The sequence below is a fragment of the Molothrus aeneus genome, chromosome 13, assembly GCF_037042795.1.
Source record: "Molothrus aeneus isolate 106 chromosome 13, BPBGC_Maene_1.0, whole genome shotgun sequence".
In the NCBI taxonomy this organism is placed as follows: domain Eukaryota; kingdom Metazoa; phylum Chordata; class Aves; order Passeriformes; family Icteridae; genus Molothrus; species Molothrus aeneus.
The window spans coordinates 5,669,531-5,689,703 of NC_089658.1; the positions used below are offsets into that span (position 1 = coordinate 5,669,531).

General features: G+C 39.8%; 1 protein-coding gene across 6 annotated transcripts in view; it reads right to left on the minus strand.

Moving 5' to 3' along the window:
- Positions 1-20,173, minus strand: part of TJP1 (tight junction protein 1) — a 158,937-nt gene that overhangs the window by 31,984 nt on the left and 106,780 nt on the right. For all 6 annotated transcript variants that reach the window (XM_066559202.1, XM_066559200.1, XM_066559199.1 and 3 more), the window contains 7 exons: positions 9,277-9,333; positions 4,761-4,885; positions 4,443-4,545; positions 2,739-3,018; positions 2,083-2,186; positions 1,026-1,194; positions 524-668 (listed from right to left, as the gene is read on the minus strand). In XM_066559202.1, coding sequence (XP_066415299.1) covers positions 524-668; positions 1,026-1,194; positions 2,083-2,186; positions 2,739-3,018; positions 4,443-4,545; positions 4,761-4,885; positions 9,277-9,333 — 983 coding nt within the window. The remainder of the gene's footprint in view (positions 1-523; positions 669-1,025; positions 1,195-2,082; positions 2,187-2,738; positions 3,019-4,442; positions 4,546-4,760; positions 4,886-9,276; positions 9,334-20,173) is intronic.

Sequence of the window (20,173 nt, forward strand, 5' to 3'; positions counted from 1 at the left end):
ATTATAATCAATGTTCCATTACCAAGTTCAAATATTAAAAATAGAGTGCAAAAGCTAAACCTGTTGTGAAATACACCTTGTTTTGCAGGAACTAAATGTATTCAGAAACATAAGCTAACCCCATGCCTAAACAAAACAAGATTTCAGCAAGTTTACCCAGGCTGGACATGCAACAGGAACTGTGCTACAGGTCATCTCAAATCTACTTGCAGCTAACTGCTTTCTAGAACCAAAATACAACTACACTCAATAACATATATTACTATCAAACTTATATTGTCATTCATACAACCACGCTCTATGATTATGTTTAAAGAAGATGTAACACTAAAGAAAGGTTCAGTTTCTCCTCAAGTCTAAAATATTCAGACCATTATTATCAGCATCTCTTGAGACAAAGAATGTCGTATTACTGCTCCACAGTTCTGCTTCACATTTGTTACACCTTATAAATCCAAGCACTCCTACAATTTATATGTTACATTAAATAGTTGATTTAAAAATAATACAATGCTGCCATCACCTGCCGTTGCTGGGCTGCTGTGGAGAATGTCTGGAATGGTCTGAAGGCTCTGACCTCTGGTCAGGAGATCGTGAACGACTGCGGCGGGGCCTGTCATGTGATCGGTTGGAATGATCTGATGCCAGCGACTGAATTTCTGAAATGTCTGTTAAATAAAAGTTGTTTTTTCATGAAATGATTGTAATTTAAATGGTGGCATGACCTGCTTAAATGGGAATAAGCTTTTGCAGAGAATTTTTATGAAGATGTTAAATCTATGCTTATTATTACACAAAAACCAAACTTAATATTCCTGTAAGAACAGCCACAAGAACAGGGACTGTATCTTTTTCTCCACTGTTTTGAAGGAGTGGATTTCAATTACATTCAAACAAAAAATTACCCATATTAAAATCTTACTCCTAACTTTTCTCCTCCCCACCCTCTGATCCCACTTAGGTATTGCACATATTGACAACATAGGGAGTTCTTTCCTCTTTAGAAATCAAGTTTTTATACTCACCATCTCTTTCTGAAGCATTAGCAGAATGAATACTGTCAGAAAGATCAGGGACATTCAACAGTGTGGCTCGTTCATCTCTCTGAACAACCATCTTCAATTTGCCTTTTGACCTTTCTATTAATGTTTTGGCATCTGCTAAGGACATATTTTCTGTCACTGTGCCGTTTATCTGGAATAGAGCAGGAAAAAAGAACAGATACAAACTTACTAAAAAAAATCCCAGTCAATTTCCAGCAAAAAGAGAGGTGTTCTATCTGATGATACTTGTAAGTAGGGAAAATATTTATCAGATTACCATAATACAATGGAAGACCATTAGGACCCAAAATATTTCATAATACAAAAAATTCTTTTCAACTTTCAAAGTTAAAGCTTCTAGCACTAATACAAAACTTGTAAAAGATTAGTTATGTTTTTTGAACCAACACTGCTGTACTCAACAGAGCAAAGAATGGTCCATTTTTCTGCACCAACATATCCACAGCACTATCTTGAAAAAAATTGTTAATATGAATTAAAATAATAGAATAGCCTCAGTTGGAAGGGACCTCAAAGACCATCCAGTTCCAACCACCTTGGCATGGACAGGGACACCTCTCACTAAGCCAGGATCCTTAAAGCCTCAGCCACTTGCCTTGGACACTGTCAGGGCTGGGACATTAAAAATTAACCCCTGGGTATATTTATTTCTAAAAAAAGCCCAATCAAACAAAAAAATTAACCTGAAGGCAAGTTTTAGTGTTGCACAACAGCACAGTTCCACAACATTTTACCTATAAACGAAGCAAAGCTTCAATACTTTTCCAATAGCCTTTATTATGTATTTACAGTAAGCATTATTTGTCTGAAAAACACTAAGGGAATAATACCAAAAAGGCTTGCTAATTTTAGTTTCCTAAGAGAAGTTGATTCATGTTAAATCTGATCTTTGAAATAATTTAATGAAAAGTGACACACCTTCTATTACCTATAATCACATTCCTGACATAGCCAATTGTAGGCAGAGTTGTATCAGTGAGTTTTGCCTTTAAACAACCATCACCACCATACACTGTACCTTCAGTACAACATCTCCTTCCTGGATATTGCCATCTCTTGCTGCCAGGCTATCCTGTGATATTTCTTTCACAAATATGTGACTTGCCAACCGCAGACCATACTCTACATAATAAAAGAAAAAAGAGAAGTGATGAAGTTACAGTAGAAAAGAGGGAGGTATCTGGAGATTTACAACACTGCTTTATACAGCATTTACACAGGTAACATAAAGAGGAGAGTGAACTTGGCACACAGTGGGCTGTAGCAGGATATGTTATAGCTTTACCATTATATCAGTCTCTTTTTCTAACACTGCCTATAATCAGAGCTGTTGTTCAACAGCTTAACTGAGGTGCTACCTACAATTTTTCTTCTTCCAAACAAGACACCCACTAAAGACTCAGCTAAAGTGTAGGTATGTAGCCGCTGACTACCAGATGTTGGCTGTAGCTGGAATTTACTTACACTATATAGTACTTTACCCTTAACTAAGCACACAGATTTTGGAATATGAAAAAAATCAAACCAGAAATACAATAGCACTTTTTAAGTTTTGAGCCAGCTACTGGTAAAATGGGCAAACTGGTCACAGCACTGCTCATTCAGCCCACACAGCCTTTAACACAACACTGAGGGAACCAGTAAGTTTGAGCAAGAGATGCCCACACAAGTTACCTTCATTTTTCCTGGATTTCACCAGCGTGACTTTGGTGGGCTTGGCAGGCTGGCTGGAGGTGACAGACCTCCTGTCTGACCTGGGAGACAAGCTCCTGTCCCTGCTGGCGCTGCGCTCTCTGACCCAGCTCTTCTCGTGCCTCCTGCCGGCGCTGGGGCCACCGCGGCTGCTCCGGGGGTCCCGGATCTCCTCGTCGTAGCTGTCGTCCTCGTTCTCAGACACTGGGTCAGGCTCCGCTCGAGTCACTGGGATCTGAATTTTCTTCATCCTTCGGATGGTCTGCAAGCCAACAGCAGCAATCAGCCTCTGGCTGGGTAATGCTAATGGTGGCACTAATGACAGAAGTCAAGCTAATCCCAGCATTCACAACATGCAGATGTATTGGTGAATGCTCTGAATTGTTGCATCCTCATTATAAAATGATGTCCAATTAATACAGGATTATTATTATTATTATTATCAATACAGATTATTAGAAAGCTGTTTTTACAGCTCTTTTAGTCCTTTTTAATGTCTTTGCACAAGTGGCAAAAGGGTAACAATCAACAGCCTTTGTAGCACAACACAATATTCTGTCTTCAGAGCTGCATATTTGAATGCCCTCTTTGCTTAAAACCACAAAATCAGTTTCTGGCACTGCTAAAACCCCTTTCTGCTAGCATGTAATCTAGTGCATTCTCAGTATGCTATTGACAGTGATTCTCCTCAACTTTGAAGTCTCCCGGTCTTCCAAAAAAATGTTTATGCAAGACATGGAGGAAGGGGAGCAGTCGCTCTGGAAGTTCAAAGCTGGTTTGTACAACACAGACAGCTGGTTCCAGAATATGAGCCAGCCTTGTTCAGAGATTTGTTTGCTATGTATTGCAGAACAAAACCAAGTTCTACCATAAAGTTTTCATTCATTACCTTTTTTTATCCTAAATCCACACACCAAATATTTAAGATACTGAAAGCCCTGCACAGCTTGCCACACATTGCTTTCTGTAAGCTTTAAAGAACTGCTGCCAAATCTACAAATGCAAAACATCACACTTTCTCTGCAACTGCATTAAAGCACATAAATGCACTAAAAAAGTGTCAGCAGAAAAGCTTTTCTACAAGCACTAGAAATCTGTTTTCATTAATTAAGAAACTTCTAAACATTGTGCATTTTTTGTTCTATTTTTTGTAACATAACCCCCAAACTTCTACAGAAAGCTGCCCATTAGTGATGACCCTTTTCTGGTTTGCAAAAGTTCAAAAACCAACCACTTAGAATAAGCCTACAAAATTATAGGAATTAAAGTAATTATACTTTATTTTGGCAAAGTGTTTACTGAGCACAAAAAGAACTGTTAGTGCCTGGACAGCTTGTCCTTTAGCATACACCAGCCTTTGAAAAGCTCAGTAAAAGTGTATCCAACAAAGTAAACAAATATTAAACAAAGCTGACTTGCCACAATTTGGCAATCTGAGAACTTTACCATAAAGAAAAGTAGTCTGAATTATCCTGTGCCACACTATGCAGCCATCATTCTTCACATTTGAAAAACATTTTGAGTGACCCACTTGATAAACATACCATGATCATCACTTAAACCTGACACATCACACAGGTGTTATTCAAGTACCTTGCATCATGCCTGTATTTCATGGCAGACATTACACTATTTCACTTTTGCTCTATGACTATGGAACTTTAAATCTTCAAGACATTCACTTACAATTTTGGCATTCTTCCCACTTTTCCTCAGCTGCTGAACAGCAAACGCATGCTCCACATTATCCATTGAAACTCCATTAACCATTGCAACACGGTCATTTTCTCTAATGAAAAACATCACAAGGCACACTATAAATACTTTATGCCAGAAAGAAACTATTGGTGAATAAGTGCCCCCAAGCAAACTGCCTGTATTACAAACCTACTACACCAACAGTTACAGACAGACAACTTGAGACCATAACAACTGGGAGGTTAAGCTACTACTGACAAAGATGAATGCCCCTGAATCAGCACCCAGCTATAGTTTGGCACTTACTGTAGCAGTCCTTCTGCTGGGCCTCCTTTCAGCACATCAGAAATAACTATTGATGTCTCACCACTCTGAAAGTGAGGATTATCTCTTCCTCCAGATATTGCAATACCAAATCCAAATCCAGGGGCCTATAAAAACAAGAGAAATATTTTTACTTTCTGATATCTAATGGTCACAATTTGCATTCCCATACCTAACACAATACAAGTTTTTGAAAGAAGGCAGGATCAATGAACCAATCAATGCTATGCAATCCAGTAACAGGAGATAGATTAAAAATAAACATTTCTAGAATGCAGAGAGTTTTGGAGTAACTACCCAGTCTCTTCCAAGAGATTAGAGTTCTCATTTGCATTTTTATGGCTTGGACCTTAGGAGGTCATCAGCAAGACCTCAATCTTCAGTAAGCACAACAAACCATTGCACTGAGCTGCAACTCTGACTCAAGCCCTATATCACTTCCTGCAACACTTTCTTTGAGTTTTCCCATTATGGTATTTACCCAGCTCAACCTCAGCAGCTCAGGAACTGACAGGACTGCAGCACACAGTAGTATGACTGCAGGCTCAGTTCTTAGGGATAATACCAAGATCACTTGTACCATTAAATACATCAAAACCTTGTCAGCACTTGCAAATCATCTGCATCTTAACAAAAGTAATTTGCTTCAATCTTTTCCCTCTAGGGTGACCTGCCACTACAGCAAGGTCAATGCCTCTGAAAAGTTATTCCTGTTAGATATTTCAAGATACAACAATGATGCTTACATTTCTGCCTGGAAGCAGCGAGGGTGGGAAATAAGCTTTCTAAATATAACTGGTCTGCAAACAATCTAGCTCTTTTACCATTGCCCAGAAAACATTTTGAGGATATTACCATTTAAATGCTGGATTTTAGTCAAGAATTTATTCTGCAATTTTCAACTCCGCAAAATGCAGTCACCGGACGGAAAAGAGCAGGTTTGGGTCAATCTCACCCCTCTATTTCACAGAGCACACACTTCATGCTGGCAGAATTCACCTTCTCTTTTTCTGACTTTTTAACAAACATGACCCAGCTTTAGCAAGGAGTTTCATAACCTTACTGTGACAGCAGAGGCAACATGGCAGTCTGCATCTGGCTGCAAGACACATGATGTTCAGCTTTTTGGACATTAATTACTGCCCAAAACCAACCTGTTTCCTACTTCCTCCCAAAACAGAGCTCATAAAAGGATGTTTCAGACTTGCCTGTAAGCAGTGAATAGGAACAGTACTAAAATACAAATTTGGAGATTCACTGTTCAGAAGCAGTTAGTCCACACTGTTGCCAAGAAGGAAGTTGATCTAAGTGTGGGGGACTGGGGAAGGGCACACCTTACTGCTTCTTTAACATCCATTTTAATTCATTAGAGGATGAATGGACTTATTTTCAAAATACATCCCACACAGATCAACCATGGCGGAGATGCAAGAATTAAGTGAAACTTGGTGCCGTGAAGGAGGATCTTAAATGTCCACTCGTGACCAGAGAGAGGGTTTTTTTCAGTACTTTATTTTTTAAAGTCAAAGAGAATATATAATAGCCTACACAAATATGTTACTAAAAACCCTTTCAAAACAGTAATATTTCCCCTCTCGTGACACTCCTACTTTTAGTTTTCCATTATTTTAAAAACCAGAATTTAGTTTGCACCATATTTGGGTGGGGAAGGAAAGGGAGAAAAGAGATAATAGCAAAGACATTTATGTCAAACTTCATTTAAATATTACCTTTCCTTTACCATAAACAAAAATATTTTTAGAATTCTCCACTTATGGTAAGGAATACAGACATCAGGCTAAGGGCAGCAGAAACTCACTGTAAACCTTATCTTGCTGCTTGCCATACTACTTTTAAAAGTAGACCTGCAAATCAAATCACCGGTATGGAGATGACTACATTTCATACTTTGATGTTCTCTTCCAGAAGCCCTGAAACAATGCAGTGTCACACACAGACAGCAGTTAAAAGGGCCTACAAGTTAAATAAAGAGTTTCTAATAAAATAAACCAACATCTTCAGAAACACTCTCAATTCAAAAATCAAATCCTAAATCCTTCTGAAAATTTATGAGGTCACATAAGAAACCTTCTAGTAAAAATTAGCCTACCTACTTTCCATTTTATCCTGCTGCCTATCATCATCTTGAGAGACAACTGATCATCAGAACTGCTGAGCCTAGCTCCTAGATATGCCTGGACATAGCAAGATGTTGATCACTACAGATTATACAAGATACTAACATGTACCTTAGGTAAAACTGGATTAAATAAATCCTTGTATCAGAACTTCACCTGTCAGATGGTGTAGAAAAAAAAAACCACAAAAAGAGAGCTGTACTATTCTACTTTCCCACAGTGTGGGACAGGCAAAAAGGTAGGTACACATCTGGATTCTGTGCTTTTGGGGAAGGACACACATCTACCACAGACTCACAGAAGTTAGCTCCAAGTAGGAAAAAATCCATGGGATATACAAACGACATGGTTCCTCCTTCAAGCACTTTGCAATTAAGTATATAAACCCAGAAGACCTCTCAATAAAAGATAAACTGTAGCTACCTAATAAACTTGAACTGAATCTGACACTGGCTCCATCTCTTAAGAGTTAAGTAGCAGTTTCACTCCAGGAAACTGGAAGGGAGGTAAAGAAAAGCAACAAAAAATCTTGGTGAAAAATTCCAGCCTCTACTTCCCAAAAAACTTTCTAATGAGTCTTTTGACAGTAGTGTTGGAATTCACCAGTAAACCTCTTCCCAGTGTTAAGGATAATTCTAAGCACATATTTGTTTAATATTAGCATAAGGGGTTTGGTTTTGTTATCTGGCAGGTGGAAATAACTGTTTAATTGACTAAATTAATGCTATTGTAATGATTAACAGTACATATCATCAGCTTTCAACACCTAACTACGAGCTACTTAGGTAACAAAACAGTCATACCAGAAGAGTTGGCAGAATTTTGACACGAAGATCATAAGCAAAATTATAATCAAATCATACTTTCACATCAATGCTATAAAAGAACTTCTGGCTATTCTGCAAGTGCAACCAAAAACGAGATCTCTGGATCCCACCAGTTATTTAAAATTTTGTTCAAGGTAACATCGTATTTTAGCATTTCCTTATTTCTCTGTGCATGGACTAAATGGCTCACTTCTGGTGTCACTGACATTACTGCTCCAATTGACCAGGAAAAGGTCCCCTTCAAGAGAAAATGAGCTATCACCAAGCCTACAAGCCAACCTTGTATTACTATGGCATTTTTTGTTTGGTTTTGACTATAAAGCAGTACTGATTTAATCAGTAATATGAGCAAAAAATGAACTCATAGAGATTACAGGGATGACTGGACAGCTTCAAGATGAAAACATAAAGGGCAATTAATAATATATAGAAATAACACTTCTTGCTCAAAAACTTGTTGACCTAAAAACTGTTGGAAGCTTAAAGAGTAGCCTAGATGAGCATCACTACACATTTCCATTTTTCCTTACAGTTTCCTTTCAATGTGGCTGCAGCCAGAGATGGGCTACTTTGTCAGCCTCCAGGTCACACTGAGTGTACCTGTTCCCTTTACAAAAGGGCACCTGCCCAAACAGTTACATTGAATCAACAACACTAAAGCCTTTAGTATCAACAGCTAACAGGTCTGACAGAGAATTAACATTTTATCTGCCCAGCTGACCTACACGCATTTTTGTCCAAGGTCCATTTATCCCACCAAAGGTACAATTTTAAAATGTCTTTATTCTATGATTAACTGAAGGCAAATGATCTAATTTGCTCCCTTGAGAAAACACTTCCAAATCTCCCTGCTTTTAGGATGGATACAGCATTTGGACCATGATTCCTTGGCTGCTTTAATACTAACTTGCTGCCAGAAGTGCCATCCCACCCTGCTCTGACCTTTCCTAAGCAATTAATTCCTTACTGACTCTCTTGCACAGCTTCATGATAGCTGCATCAGAACTCCATTTCATTCAGGACTAACTCAAACAAGAGGAGTCAGTCTAAAATGCAAAAGCAGTCTTGCTATTCACTGGTTCCCAGCACACATTCCTTTGTGCAGGGTACACATTCTGACCACCCAGAACCACTACTTCCAGCCACTTAAAGTGGCAAGTAAATAAGACAGTGTTGAATACATTTATTTATATGCAACTACATTGTTTTATGCCCCTGCAAATAAAGTTTGAAAACTTTCACGCACAGTTACAGCACTGCCATGAATGAACACAGATTTCTGCCTCCCTTCAGCTGGTACAGATGTAATCTAAAGCTTTGTTTCCAGCATGGTTATTCGTAGGCAGACTTATCTCTGAAACCCAACAAACAAACAGAGCTATCACATGGAGCTTTTACAACACTTCTAAATTTAAACAAGGGAATATGACAGTTTCCTCTCCTTTTACTTCCTGACATCTGGCTTTTTCCTATTGTTTTCCAAAACTACCAGTATCCTGCGCTAGGCACACACAGCCAATTGTATGAACTCACCCTGTGAAGAGTCACCGTGTGTTGTTCCCATATAGCTGTTTCTTCCATTGTTGTGCTCTAAGGAGAAAAAAAAAAAACCCAAATATTAGACTTCACTTTCAATAGCTGTATAATACCACAAGCAGAAACTTACATTCAAAAGTAGCATTAATATTCATATAGAATAGCTACAGAAGAAGTTGGCCTGGCTTATTCATTACACATTTCCTGCCTTTATATGTCACAGCTGAACTTCCTGTGCTCCTGTGGAAGGGGGTAGGGGGAAGAACAGGCAAAATAGATTACAGAGCTTGAAGTTATAAAGTTCCAAGGGAAGGATTACCAGCAGCATTTGTGATATAGGCCCTCTTGGTTGCTCATTAAGATTGCAGGTAGTCAAATTAGCTGTATTTATATTCTAACATTTATACCTACACTCTCCTTTTGCTTGTTTCAACTGTGTGCAAATTACCACTAATCCACGAACACCCAGCTACAGATTACAATACCTGTGCTACTGTATTAAGCACACAGGTCAAATTTAATGGACTGCAGTTTAGTGTGGGCCAATTATTTTGGTGAACAGTAGCACTGCAGAAATTACAAGGTCCTCTCTAAGGTAACTAGATTAAACAGTAACATTATGACAATATTGACATACCTGCATTTCTGCTTGAAAGAGCACTACTTAGTGTGCCACGACAAGCAAACATTTGGAAAGACAAAATAGCATGAGGGAGGAAAACCCAGCAGAGCCCAGGGCCTGGAAACAGGCAGGAAGGCAGCAGGAAATGCATGGAGAACATCCTGCTGCTGCATTTTCTACCTTTCCAGAGGGAGTGTCCCGTTTTGCTCCATAGCCACCCCCCTCATAAGCATGCAATCCACTAATTAAAGAATAGAATCAGAACACAAACATCCCTGCAACATGGAGGTACTGATTTTTTGAAAATCTACTTTGCTCTCTATTTGTTTCAATTACAGTAACTCAGTCACTACAACAAAAAGTACTCCAAACTTTTAATCCAGTCCTGCATCACAAGGAACAGCAGGAGGAGTGTTTACTCTCACAAACAACACCTCTGAAAACTTGATCCATCTTCAGAACATCAGAACTTGCAACTGGGTTCAAAAAGCAAGTTCTTCTCATAATGTCAAAAAGCTCTGCATTTTTCCTCTGCATTTTGTGCTTGAATCTCAAGGGTCAGGATGTGCCACATTACTGTTCTTTCAGAGTTCATTTCTCCTGAAAGTGCTGTTGCAACTTAACTGTGACATATTTAATTAAAACAGCTGTAATTCTCCTCAATTCAGTATCAAATGTTGCTCCTTTACATTATAAATTTATTACTCTACCCCAGAATTAGATTATTTCTCTCCAGCTTTTTAAACACAGACCAAATATATACTAAAACAGCAACAATTTACACTCACAAAGCCATCTTTGAAACAAAACAGAAAGTTTTACTTGCTAAACGGTTAAGGAATACTGATTTTCTTCCTTATTTCTGATGTTCTCATTCTGTCTTAGTTTTGGCAAGAGCTTTTCAGGCTAAACATCTCATCAACAAGTGAAGACCTATCTCTGCAAGTAAACTTCTACAGCAAGAAGCTCCAAGTAGCTCCTGTTCAGAAGAAGGCGCAGCAGGAATCCAATAAAGGACTGTAAAAGGTATAATTTACACAGCAATTGAAATAGGCAGCCTGATTTTTACCTGCAATGACCAAGAGAAGCTAAGCCTGCTCATTCACTGCACTTGCCCTGGCAGTGCTGTGCAGGTCCAGCCCTGTGTCAGCAGCACAGCCCCAGCTCCCTGGCTCAGGGTGCGTGATTTCCATGGCTCTGAGTCCTTGTGCCTCCCTGCCGGAGCTCAGTGCACAGGGCAAACAGCATCCATGGCTCTGGATATGACACAAACTGATAAAACCCTGTTTAACCAGCTCAGCACTGCTCCCACTCGATCTAGGAGAACTGGCAAACCCAGAGTTGGAGTAGGGTGAGATAACAGCTAAGCTATGAGTAAGAAAAAAATAAATTCCATATGTAACATGCTTCTGAGAACTGTGAGAAGACTTCTACTTCATAAAAAAACCCCAAGACAAATGTAAAAAAACCCCAAACCAACCTCAAAAACTCGCCAGCCTTTCTAAACCTGGACAGGGCACTCACTGCTCAGTCAGTCTGAGGCTGCCATTTTTAGAGCCTTTCTCCTTTCTGCAGCAGCTCAGTCTTTCCATTTTGTTCTCCATTTCTTTGTTCACACTATTGCTATCACCTCCCCTGGATTTTACTAATACATCCATTTCAAATGCACAAGACTTGGAAACATCAAATATCCATTAGTTACACAGCAAAGCAAGTAATATGTTATTTTCATTCTTTCTGCATGCCCAAACAGTCCAATCAAGAACAGTGAAAACAGTTCAAAGGCAGTCTGAGGTGAGTGTTGGCTTTGACACAAACTGCTTACTTGAGTTCATTTCTGATCTGTAAAGAACTGCATTCACTCACAGAAGACCAAGGGAAGTTTGAAGAAGACCTGTGAAGGTACTCACCCCACTTAGCACTGACAACTGAGGCAGAAGAATGAGCCTGTGCTGCCATTGCTCAGCTGAGGTCCCTGCTGTGATACTGCTCTTAGGCCATACCCAAAGTGTTCTATTTTTCATGCTATCCACCACTCATTTAAGGAAAATCAAGGTGACTCAGCAGGAACTGAGAAATATATACAGCCTAACACTCAAACATGGAATATAGGAGAATAGTGTGATACCCCAGTCTAGAGTTATAGTAATTTAACAGAGACCTTTTAATACCTTTGAAATGCAAGTGGATAATATTGGAAACTCCTACATCTGTATTACCAATGACTTTACATCCCAAAATCACACAGAACCACTTAATTTTCAAGGCTGGAAGAGACCTCTGGAGATCATCCAGTCCAACCCCCCCTGCCAAGGCAGGGTCACCTGGAGCAGGTGGCACAGGAGCCATCCAGGTGGGTTTGGAATGTCTCCACAGAGGGAGACCCCACACCCTCCCTGGGCAGCCCTCCCAGTGCTCTGCCACTCTCCATGGAAAGAAGTTCTTCCTCAAGCTGAGGTGAAACTTGTTGTGTTTAATTTATGGCCATTGCTCCCTGGCCTGTCGCTGGGCACCACTGAAGAGTCTGGCACCATCCTCTTGGCACCTGCCTGGGAGATTATTTATATGCATTAATGAGATTCCCCTCTCAGTCTTCTCCAGACTAAACAGATCCAGTTTTTCCCTCGTAAGAGACGCTCCAGAGCCTTCATTAACTTTGTGGCCAATGCTAGGCCCTCTCCAGCAGCTCCTGGTCTTTTTTGTACTGAGGAGCCCAGAATTGAGCACATATATTAAGAATAAAAAGAATAGAAAGAATGATGGTATCATGACTCCTGTGATTTATTTGAGGCTTTTGCTTTATTATAGTGAAAACTTTCCTTAAGCTCATCTTAAAGAGCATTTTAGAGACAATTAGTATTCCTAGCTCTGTATATGGGAAATGGATCTGTTTGTGGGTTGGGTGTTTTATTACTATTTAAAGGATAGAGTCATACATGACATTGCAATTCATCAATATGGAAGTTATGAAACTTGCCCAAATCTTGGAAACATCAAATCTTGTTCAACTCTTTCATCTTTGGAATTGCCCTGAGAAATAAACATTTCAAAGTAAACATCTTTTCAGAAAGCTCCCTTTGTGGGCTTTTAAGAGTCCTTCAAACAACAACATTTTTTTCTTCTCCTCAATATATTTCTTTCCTTCTTCTCAAGGGCTGGTTTGGTTGTTTTTATTGAGGGGTTTTGTGACGTTTTGTTTTTTTTTTTTTGATACCATGCCTTTTCTCATCCGACTTTTACATTTTCACACATATCTGGGTATGTGTGCACACACACACAATATGCTTTCCTTTTAAGCATTCTGAAGGAAAAACCTACCTAAAAAACCACTGGCTACTGAACTGAGCAATGCAGTGATGCTGCAAATAGCACTGCTCAGTTTACCGGCACTGCAGGTGAAAAAGCTGTTGCCAGCAGCAGCATTGAAGCCACCCACAGGCTTGAGAAGACAGTTCTAGTTTACATTTGGAAAGCTTCAAAAAATAGCCACAGAAATGAGTATTCTACCTTAAAATAATGCAAGTTCCCAAGGGCAGGTTTCTTGCAGATTAACACTTTTTAGATTTCTACACATCACTAAGGTCAGAGCTCCTACACATTCTTGAAATCCAAGCCAAAATAGTCTCCCAATGTTTCTTTCCAGCTCTAGGGGGACTTACTGGAGGAATTATTGTTCCCTTTTTAATTCAACTGCTTTTCATAGGAAGGGAATTGTGTTCCAAACAACAACGTAGATTTTAAGGAATTGTTTCCTCAATGGTAATCAAATTTTGATATGTGAGGTCAAATGAGTTTTTAAACCATGTTATTTCTTAGTAAAGTTTAACAGTAATTTTTGATAAATAAATATAAGTGTTAACTATCTACAGCTGCCATCCATTCCCATACATTCCTCACAAAGGTCAATGAAATTATTACATTTTCAGAGAAAATAATATCTAGCTAACTACCCAAACCAGATTTTCCTCTGGACTACACAAGAGGAACCTCCTGTGGGAAGCACTAAGTTGCATTTAGCGTCTCTGGTTTTTCAGATCAGCACTGACAGCTGTCCTAAGGACAATAAGATGAAGGAACTGCTTCTGCTACCTCAGGGGGCTTATTGCTCCTCTTCTCCACAGAGCACAGTGGGGAGAGGAAAGGTGTCTGACAGGAGCTCTTTCAACCACAGCAGGCAAACTACAGGAAGGGAACAGTCAGATCACAAACTCAACCACAGAAAGAACACCAGCTTTGCTCCAAGCCTGCAGTCTCATGTTGTGTACACCATACTTACAATAAAATGTTCATGTCAAAAAGCATTCCTATTTATCCTGAAAAAGCCATAACAACTGTGACAGTGTTCTTATTCAAGACAAAAAATGAGAAGGAAGAACTAGTATTGGGCTGTGTCAAAAAAGGGAAAAATACTGTATTTATTCTCTATATAGTATATAATGCTATATTACATATAGTATTATCTGCAATATTATATTTAGAGTGAGAGTTCCTCTTCAGAATGACACACCAGACATACATACACCTCACCCATCTTGCTGCATTTCAATTTGGCTTCTAAAATTAATTTTCCATTATTTCTGGGGAAGTCCAGTTCAGCAGTAGGATGTTATTGAAATTCCAAGTTCTAAAGGTTAAATGCAGGATCAATACATTTTGATTGCACTTGTGGGAACAAGAATTAAAAGTGCTTATCAGAACGATCAGAATTTGAAACTCTTATAAGAATTTCTTATGTTTGTTATGTATATAGGGGGTGATATTTATCATTCACTTAAAAAAAAATCAACATAATCAAAGTCAATATCCAAAACACTCAGCTTCCTGAGGAAGTATAAGAAAAGAAAACAGAATCTTCCTCAGCCAGGCCAGAACAAGGAATGAAGAGGTCACTTCCCTACACACAGCATCCTTCAGCACTCAGCTGCAGCACAGTGCTGCTTCCAACACTGACCAGGATGACTGCTACGGATTCTCACCTTTGTCCTTGCCTAGTTAAACTACAGCCACCTTAAATTCCAACAGATTCCCTCCAATTGTCTTATAAAAGCCTTCAGCTGACTGGGGGCAGGGGGCCCGTTTTTGAACAGTTGTTCCCCAGCAATTAGTGCAATGAGGTCAGAATCCCATTATCTGACTGATTTTATCAACTGAAAGGAGAGCTTTGTCTTCCATAGTCTAACAATGCACCACAGCCTCTCACAGGGAACCTCAGAGTTACTCGAGGTATTTCAAACACTGGCAGCCAACTCCTGGAGTGAGTGCAGGCACTCAGGAGAGCACTGAGGCAGGGTCACCACAGAGCAATGCACATTGCCACAGCTGCACCCCCACCCACAGCCTGGGGGACCGCCCCACACTCTGCTAACAGCTTGCATCCTGGGCTTTTCACTGGATCATCACCCCAACGAGAAGGATTCTGCTTCCCTGAACGTATTTCTGAGAGAAGATTCAAGAGATCAGGCTAAGGACTCAGGGACTGCCCCAGAGCATCAGGTGCATGTTGTTTGTCTCTTTGATTATCTCTTTTACACAGCAGTGGGAAATGCAGGAGAAAACACACACTAAAGTTCTCTCTTGAGATGTGTATAAAAAACTTTGCAGCATCACTGAAGCTGAGAAGCCAGTCTTTAGTCCCACCTTCTGTCTGAGTTTACATCCACAGAAGTGACATCAACCATTTCTTGAAGCAGAAATAATAACCTTATTCCTCTCTGAAGCATATGTACTAACCACTGAACGTACAGCAGTGCTCATTGTAATTTTTTTCCATTTTGTACCTTGGGTTCCAAGCTCTAGCGAAGAGCTCCACTCCTCCCAAACATCCACCTATATAAAACAGCCTATCTCATGACAAGTCTGTATGAGGAAAACCACACTTAAAGCTGCTTTTCAGATGACAATGCACAATCCAAGTTAAAAAAACAAACAAACAAACCCCAGAATTTTCAACACTGCATGTCAGTAAAATGAACCTACTTTGATTTAGATCACTCTGGAAGCACAAAGTCTCTATAATAGGACATGGACAGTTTGAACAGTACAAGTCATCTTTACATCTCAAAGAACAATCTTGAGAGGAAAAGCTAAATATATACATACACATTTTAACAATAACTAGGTTGTTCAACCATTCCACTCAATTGTTCCTGTGCTTCCAAACCCACAAAACACTACCTTAACACAATTTCCACTGCCTGCTGATCTAGAATCCCAAAGGCTACCTTTTGAACATAAAGATACTGCATGTATCTAAAAACATTCCTTAATCGCTAGTTTTCTTGATGAATTTTTCTACAAGAGACATTTTTGCTCCAACTTCTGGGCACTGTTCTCTCCAAGCTAAAAAAGCAGCTCGGTGTTTAACTCCCCACATCCATGTACTTCCCAGCTTGTTTAGCATGACTCACTTTTCCAGAATGGCCTCTCAAGTCCAAGCTTCACACATCACAGTCAGGATCACTGAATCTTCTGCTTGGTGGTACTGCTGCTCAATGCAAAAAATACTAGACCTCTTTCCCAAAAAAACCCTAATCAAGAACAGTTTGCACAAATTTGGAGGGATGCAGCATTGTAGTTAAATAATTAAATACTGGATTACAGATCCAGTTAAATCTGAGTATTTATAGAAGTGTTTATGACACAGGCCTAGTAAATCACATTATCCATGAAAGGCAGAAGGCTGACACTCAGGAATAAGGCAAAACAAACCAGAGTGCAAGACCCACAGGCAGCTACATCTCAAATGATCTCAGGTGAAGTTACTTCAGCTGAAGAATCCCACTCCAAGACCCTGGTAACAGTATCAGCCAGCAGCCAAGCAAAGCTTACCAGCTCCTGAGGGCTAAGGCGTGGGAGCACTGGGCTGGAGTGTGGGATCCTTGTCTGCTTTGCTTCTTTCCATTTTGCTTTCCAGCTGGCAGTGAAACCACGTAGGATCACAAACTCCAAAGTGCAGGCAGTAGTGGTTCACAGATCACTACTCCAGGCCAGTGCAGCAGCAAAAGATAGCAAAATCACCCAGAACAGAGAGGCTAAAAAAGCAAAGCAGCAAGCCATGTTTCTCCCCTCAGCAATGGATGCCACAGAGAAGCACAGACAACTTGCAATTTGCTTTTGCTTTAAGTAGTTTCTCTGCCCTACTGAGCTAGGTCAGTATTATTAGGACCTAAAGATTCCTAATTTAGAGTATAAATTTTAACATGTAATTGAAAGGATTTATCCTCTCATTATTTACCTCAAATTTGATTTTTTTTGTATTATTTTAAAATCAAGATCTTCAAGGAGCTCATGTAATATTTCAATTGTTTAAATCTCGGGATACAACCTGAAAAGCAATTATTTTCCCACAATAAAAGCAGCTTAAGCAGCATCCACTGCCCTCCTACTAGTTTCCATCCTCAAAAAAATCCCCTCCATCATATCTTATGCAAGTGTTATGTGGTCATTGTTACCTGTATCCCCACCAGTTCATCCCAACTCCAACAACATGAGCTGCTCCAGTTTGGAAGGCAGTCCTGGGAATGTAACAGGTCAAACAAGAGCCTCCCACCAAAGCAAAAGAAGCCCTGCTGAAGTGCACACAGCTGGGACCAGAGGCACAGCAACTGACACAGCCTAGGGCAGCAAACTCCACACTGCCCACCTGGTGGGTTTGGTTTAAAACCACAGTGGTGGTCAAATGGTGGTGCAGACTGCCCAGGAAGCCATGGAATATCATCCTTGGAGGAACTCAGAGCTGATCTGGACAAGATTCTGGGCAGCCCTGTAGCTGACCCTGCCCTGAGTGTGGGGCTAGAGCAGATGATCTCCAGAGCTCTGTTGTGCTCTGGATGATCTGACCTCACTGTTCTGCAATTATTCTATAAATCAGATTTGCTGAGAATTGCCTTGAGCACAGACTTGGACTAGCTGATCCCCAGAGTCCCTTCCAACCTTAATTACTGTGTGATTCTATGTAAGTTGCATTTCCAGCACATTTCTGAAACCAAATCAAATCATCCAACTGCAGACACAACCTCCATCTCTACTCTTATACACAGCTTGGCTTCAGTGTTTCATCACTCATAAAGAACATCAGCTGGAGTTATTCCAGTTTGGTTTTTCCCTTAGGGGAGAAGAAGAGCACAGTATCAGTATCAAAGAAAGCAAAATAATTCTGTATTAGCTTTATGTAAGAAGCCTAAATAAATCATCTCTATCTAAGGCTTATTTGAAAAGTACAAAGACAAAATGCACACAAGTAAAAGACTGTCCACCAAGAAGTAACCAACATGAATGTAGACATCAGAGCAGCAATCAAAGCATTCAAGCACTTCACCTGAAGACAAAATGCCCCTCACCTTGTTTTTAATCAAGGGAATCATAATCCAGTTACCAAGCAGTGCACCATATAAATTTTAGATCATTATACTCTGAAGATCTGTCAAAAGAGAGCCTCAGGACAGGTAACAGTGTCCCACTAAGAGCTGGGCTGATTCTCCAAGACCAGAGCTTGCAAGTATGAATAAAGGTTTAAGAGGCTTGCATTACAATTCCAATTACAGGTGCACAATAACAGCCTTGACATCTTCTATTGTGCCAATAAAAGAGGAGCCTACAGAGGTTAATTTCTCTTGAAAATTTTGAGGGGGGAAGGGTATTGCTTATTTTGTTTTTGGTTTTTACAGTCAACATAGCCACAGCAAAACTATACATTCTCTAGTTAATTTACCAAATTCTCCTAGAATTAACAGTTGAAATGCAGGTGTTCAGAACACGTGCACACACACTACATTTTGCCTTATGGAAGCAGCTGACAACTATTTTTGTAGTAACAGGATTAGCATGGTGGGAGTGTGTTTCCCTGGTATTTTACCCCTTGAATCTCAGTATGAAGAAATATGTCACTGGGCAGTAAAACTTTCACCCCTGCCCTGCTTGTGGGTACAGAATTTCTTCCTGTGAATCTCAACCAACCATTCTTAGTAAGAAATTTCAGGAAAAGTGTCCTTCCCTACCCTGAACAACCACACACCCAGATGGCATCTTCCCACCCTCAACTTGGGTAGCTGTCAGTTAAGAAGATTCAATTTTAGCAGTCACATGGCTACTAGAGCATCTCCAGAACACAGTACAACTCTGAGCTCACATTAATTTCACACATCCAAAGAAAGCAAGTCTCAAATCAAGGATACAGAAAGACAGAAGTTCAAACAGGAAGAGAGGGTAAATAATGTTAAGTCTTCCAGATCCTTGAAAAAGAGTAACTTCTTGTGTTAGAAGTTGTTGGTGCCTTTGGAGTAAGGACACAATGGCAACAAATAGTTTGGTTTAAAAAGCACAATACAAGGAACACAGCAGGGTTCTGTTTTACTTTCAAATGCAGTGCTTGTGCATTGAGAGAGGAAGAGAAACAAGTCCAGGAAGTCACTGGGAGAGAAGAGAATGAGAACCAGAGCAGCCATAGCCCCCTGGCAGGAGATGGACATGAGATTTGGATTGGGAGGACAAGGTAACAAACACCACCACAGCATTCAAAAGGCTTACTCAGCTATCAGCAAGGTAAACATTTCTAAACCTTCTTATCAGGCAAGTGTGGAAAGCAGAAAACACCCCATTTTTCCTCAGCAGAAAGGACTATCCCCATTCTATTAACATCTAGCTGCCACATTACTTCACCATGAAATGGATTTTCCTATTTTTTGAAAACACCTACCATGAAGCAGTATCTGTTTAAGCAGACAATCTACTACCCTTTGAGAGACAGTTGTTAAGTGTCAGTCTGTCCTTGCTTATATGCACATCAGTCTGTTCCAGGATTTTCCTGATGAAAAACTCTTTCTAAAGCTAACACATTAATGATTAGTAGGTGTTACAGAAAAAAAATAGCATGCTACAATTGTCCCTGCATTCAACCTCAAAACTGAGTAACATAGCTCTGACAGAACTCAAAACCAGGTAATACGTTGAAGGTGTAGAAAGAAAAAAAACACTAAGATGGATTAGTCAGTAAAACAGTGTTTAAATTCTGAACATATAGTGCAGAAGAAGAGATGGGGAAAAAATTCCTTTTCTTTTTTGAATCTAAGTTGTTTCATTGCATTCAGCAGCCCACAGACCTGCAGATGGGCTCACACATCCCAAGGAGCATCTTCCTACAGCTCAATCAACATCTTCATTTTTATCAGCCCTTGATACCCTTTTTGTTTAGTGTCTATGTAATATAAACTAAACTTATATTAAACTTATCCACCGCTATTATGAAAAATCAAAGTGATTGGGAAGGTTCAGTTT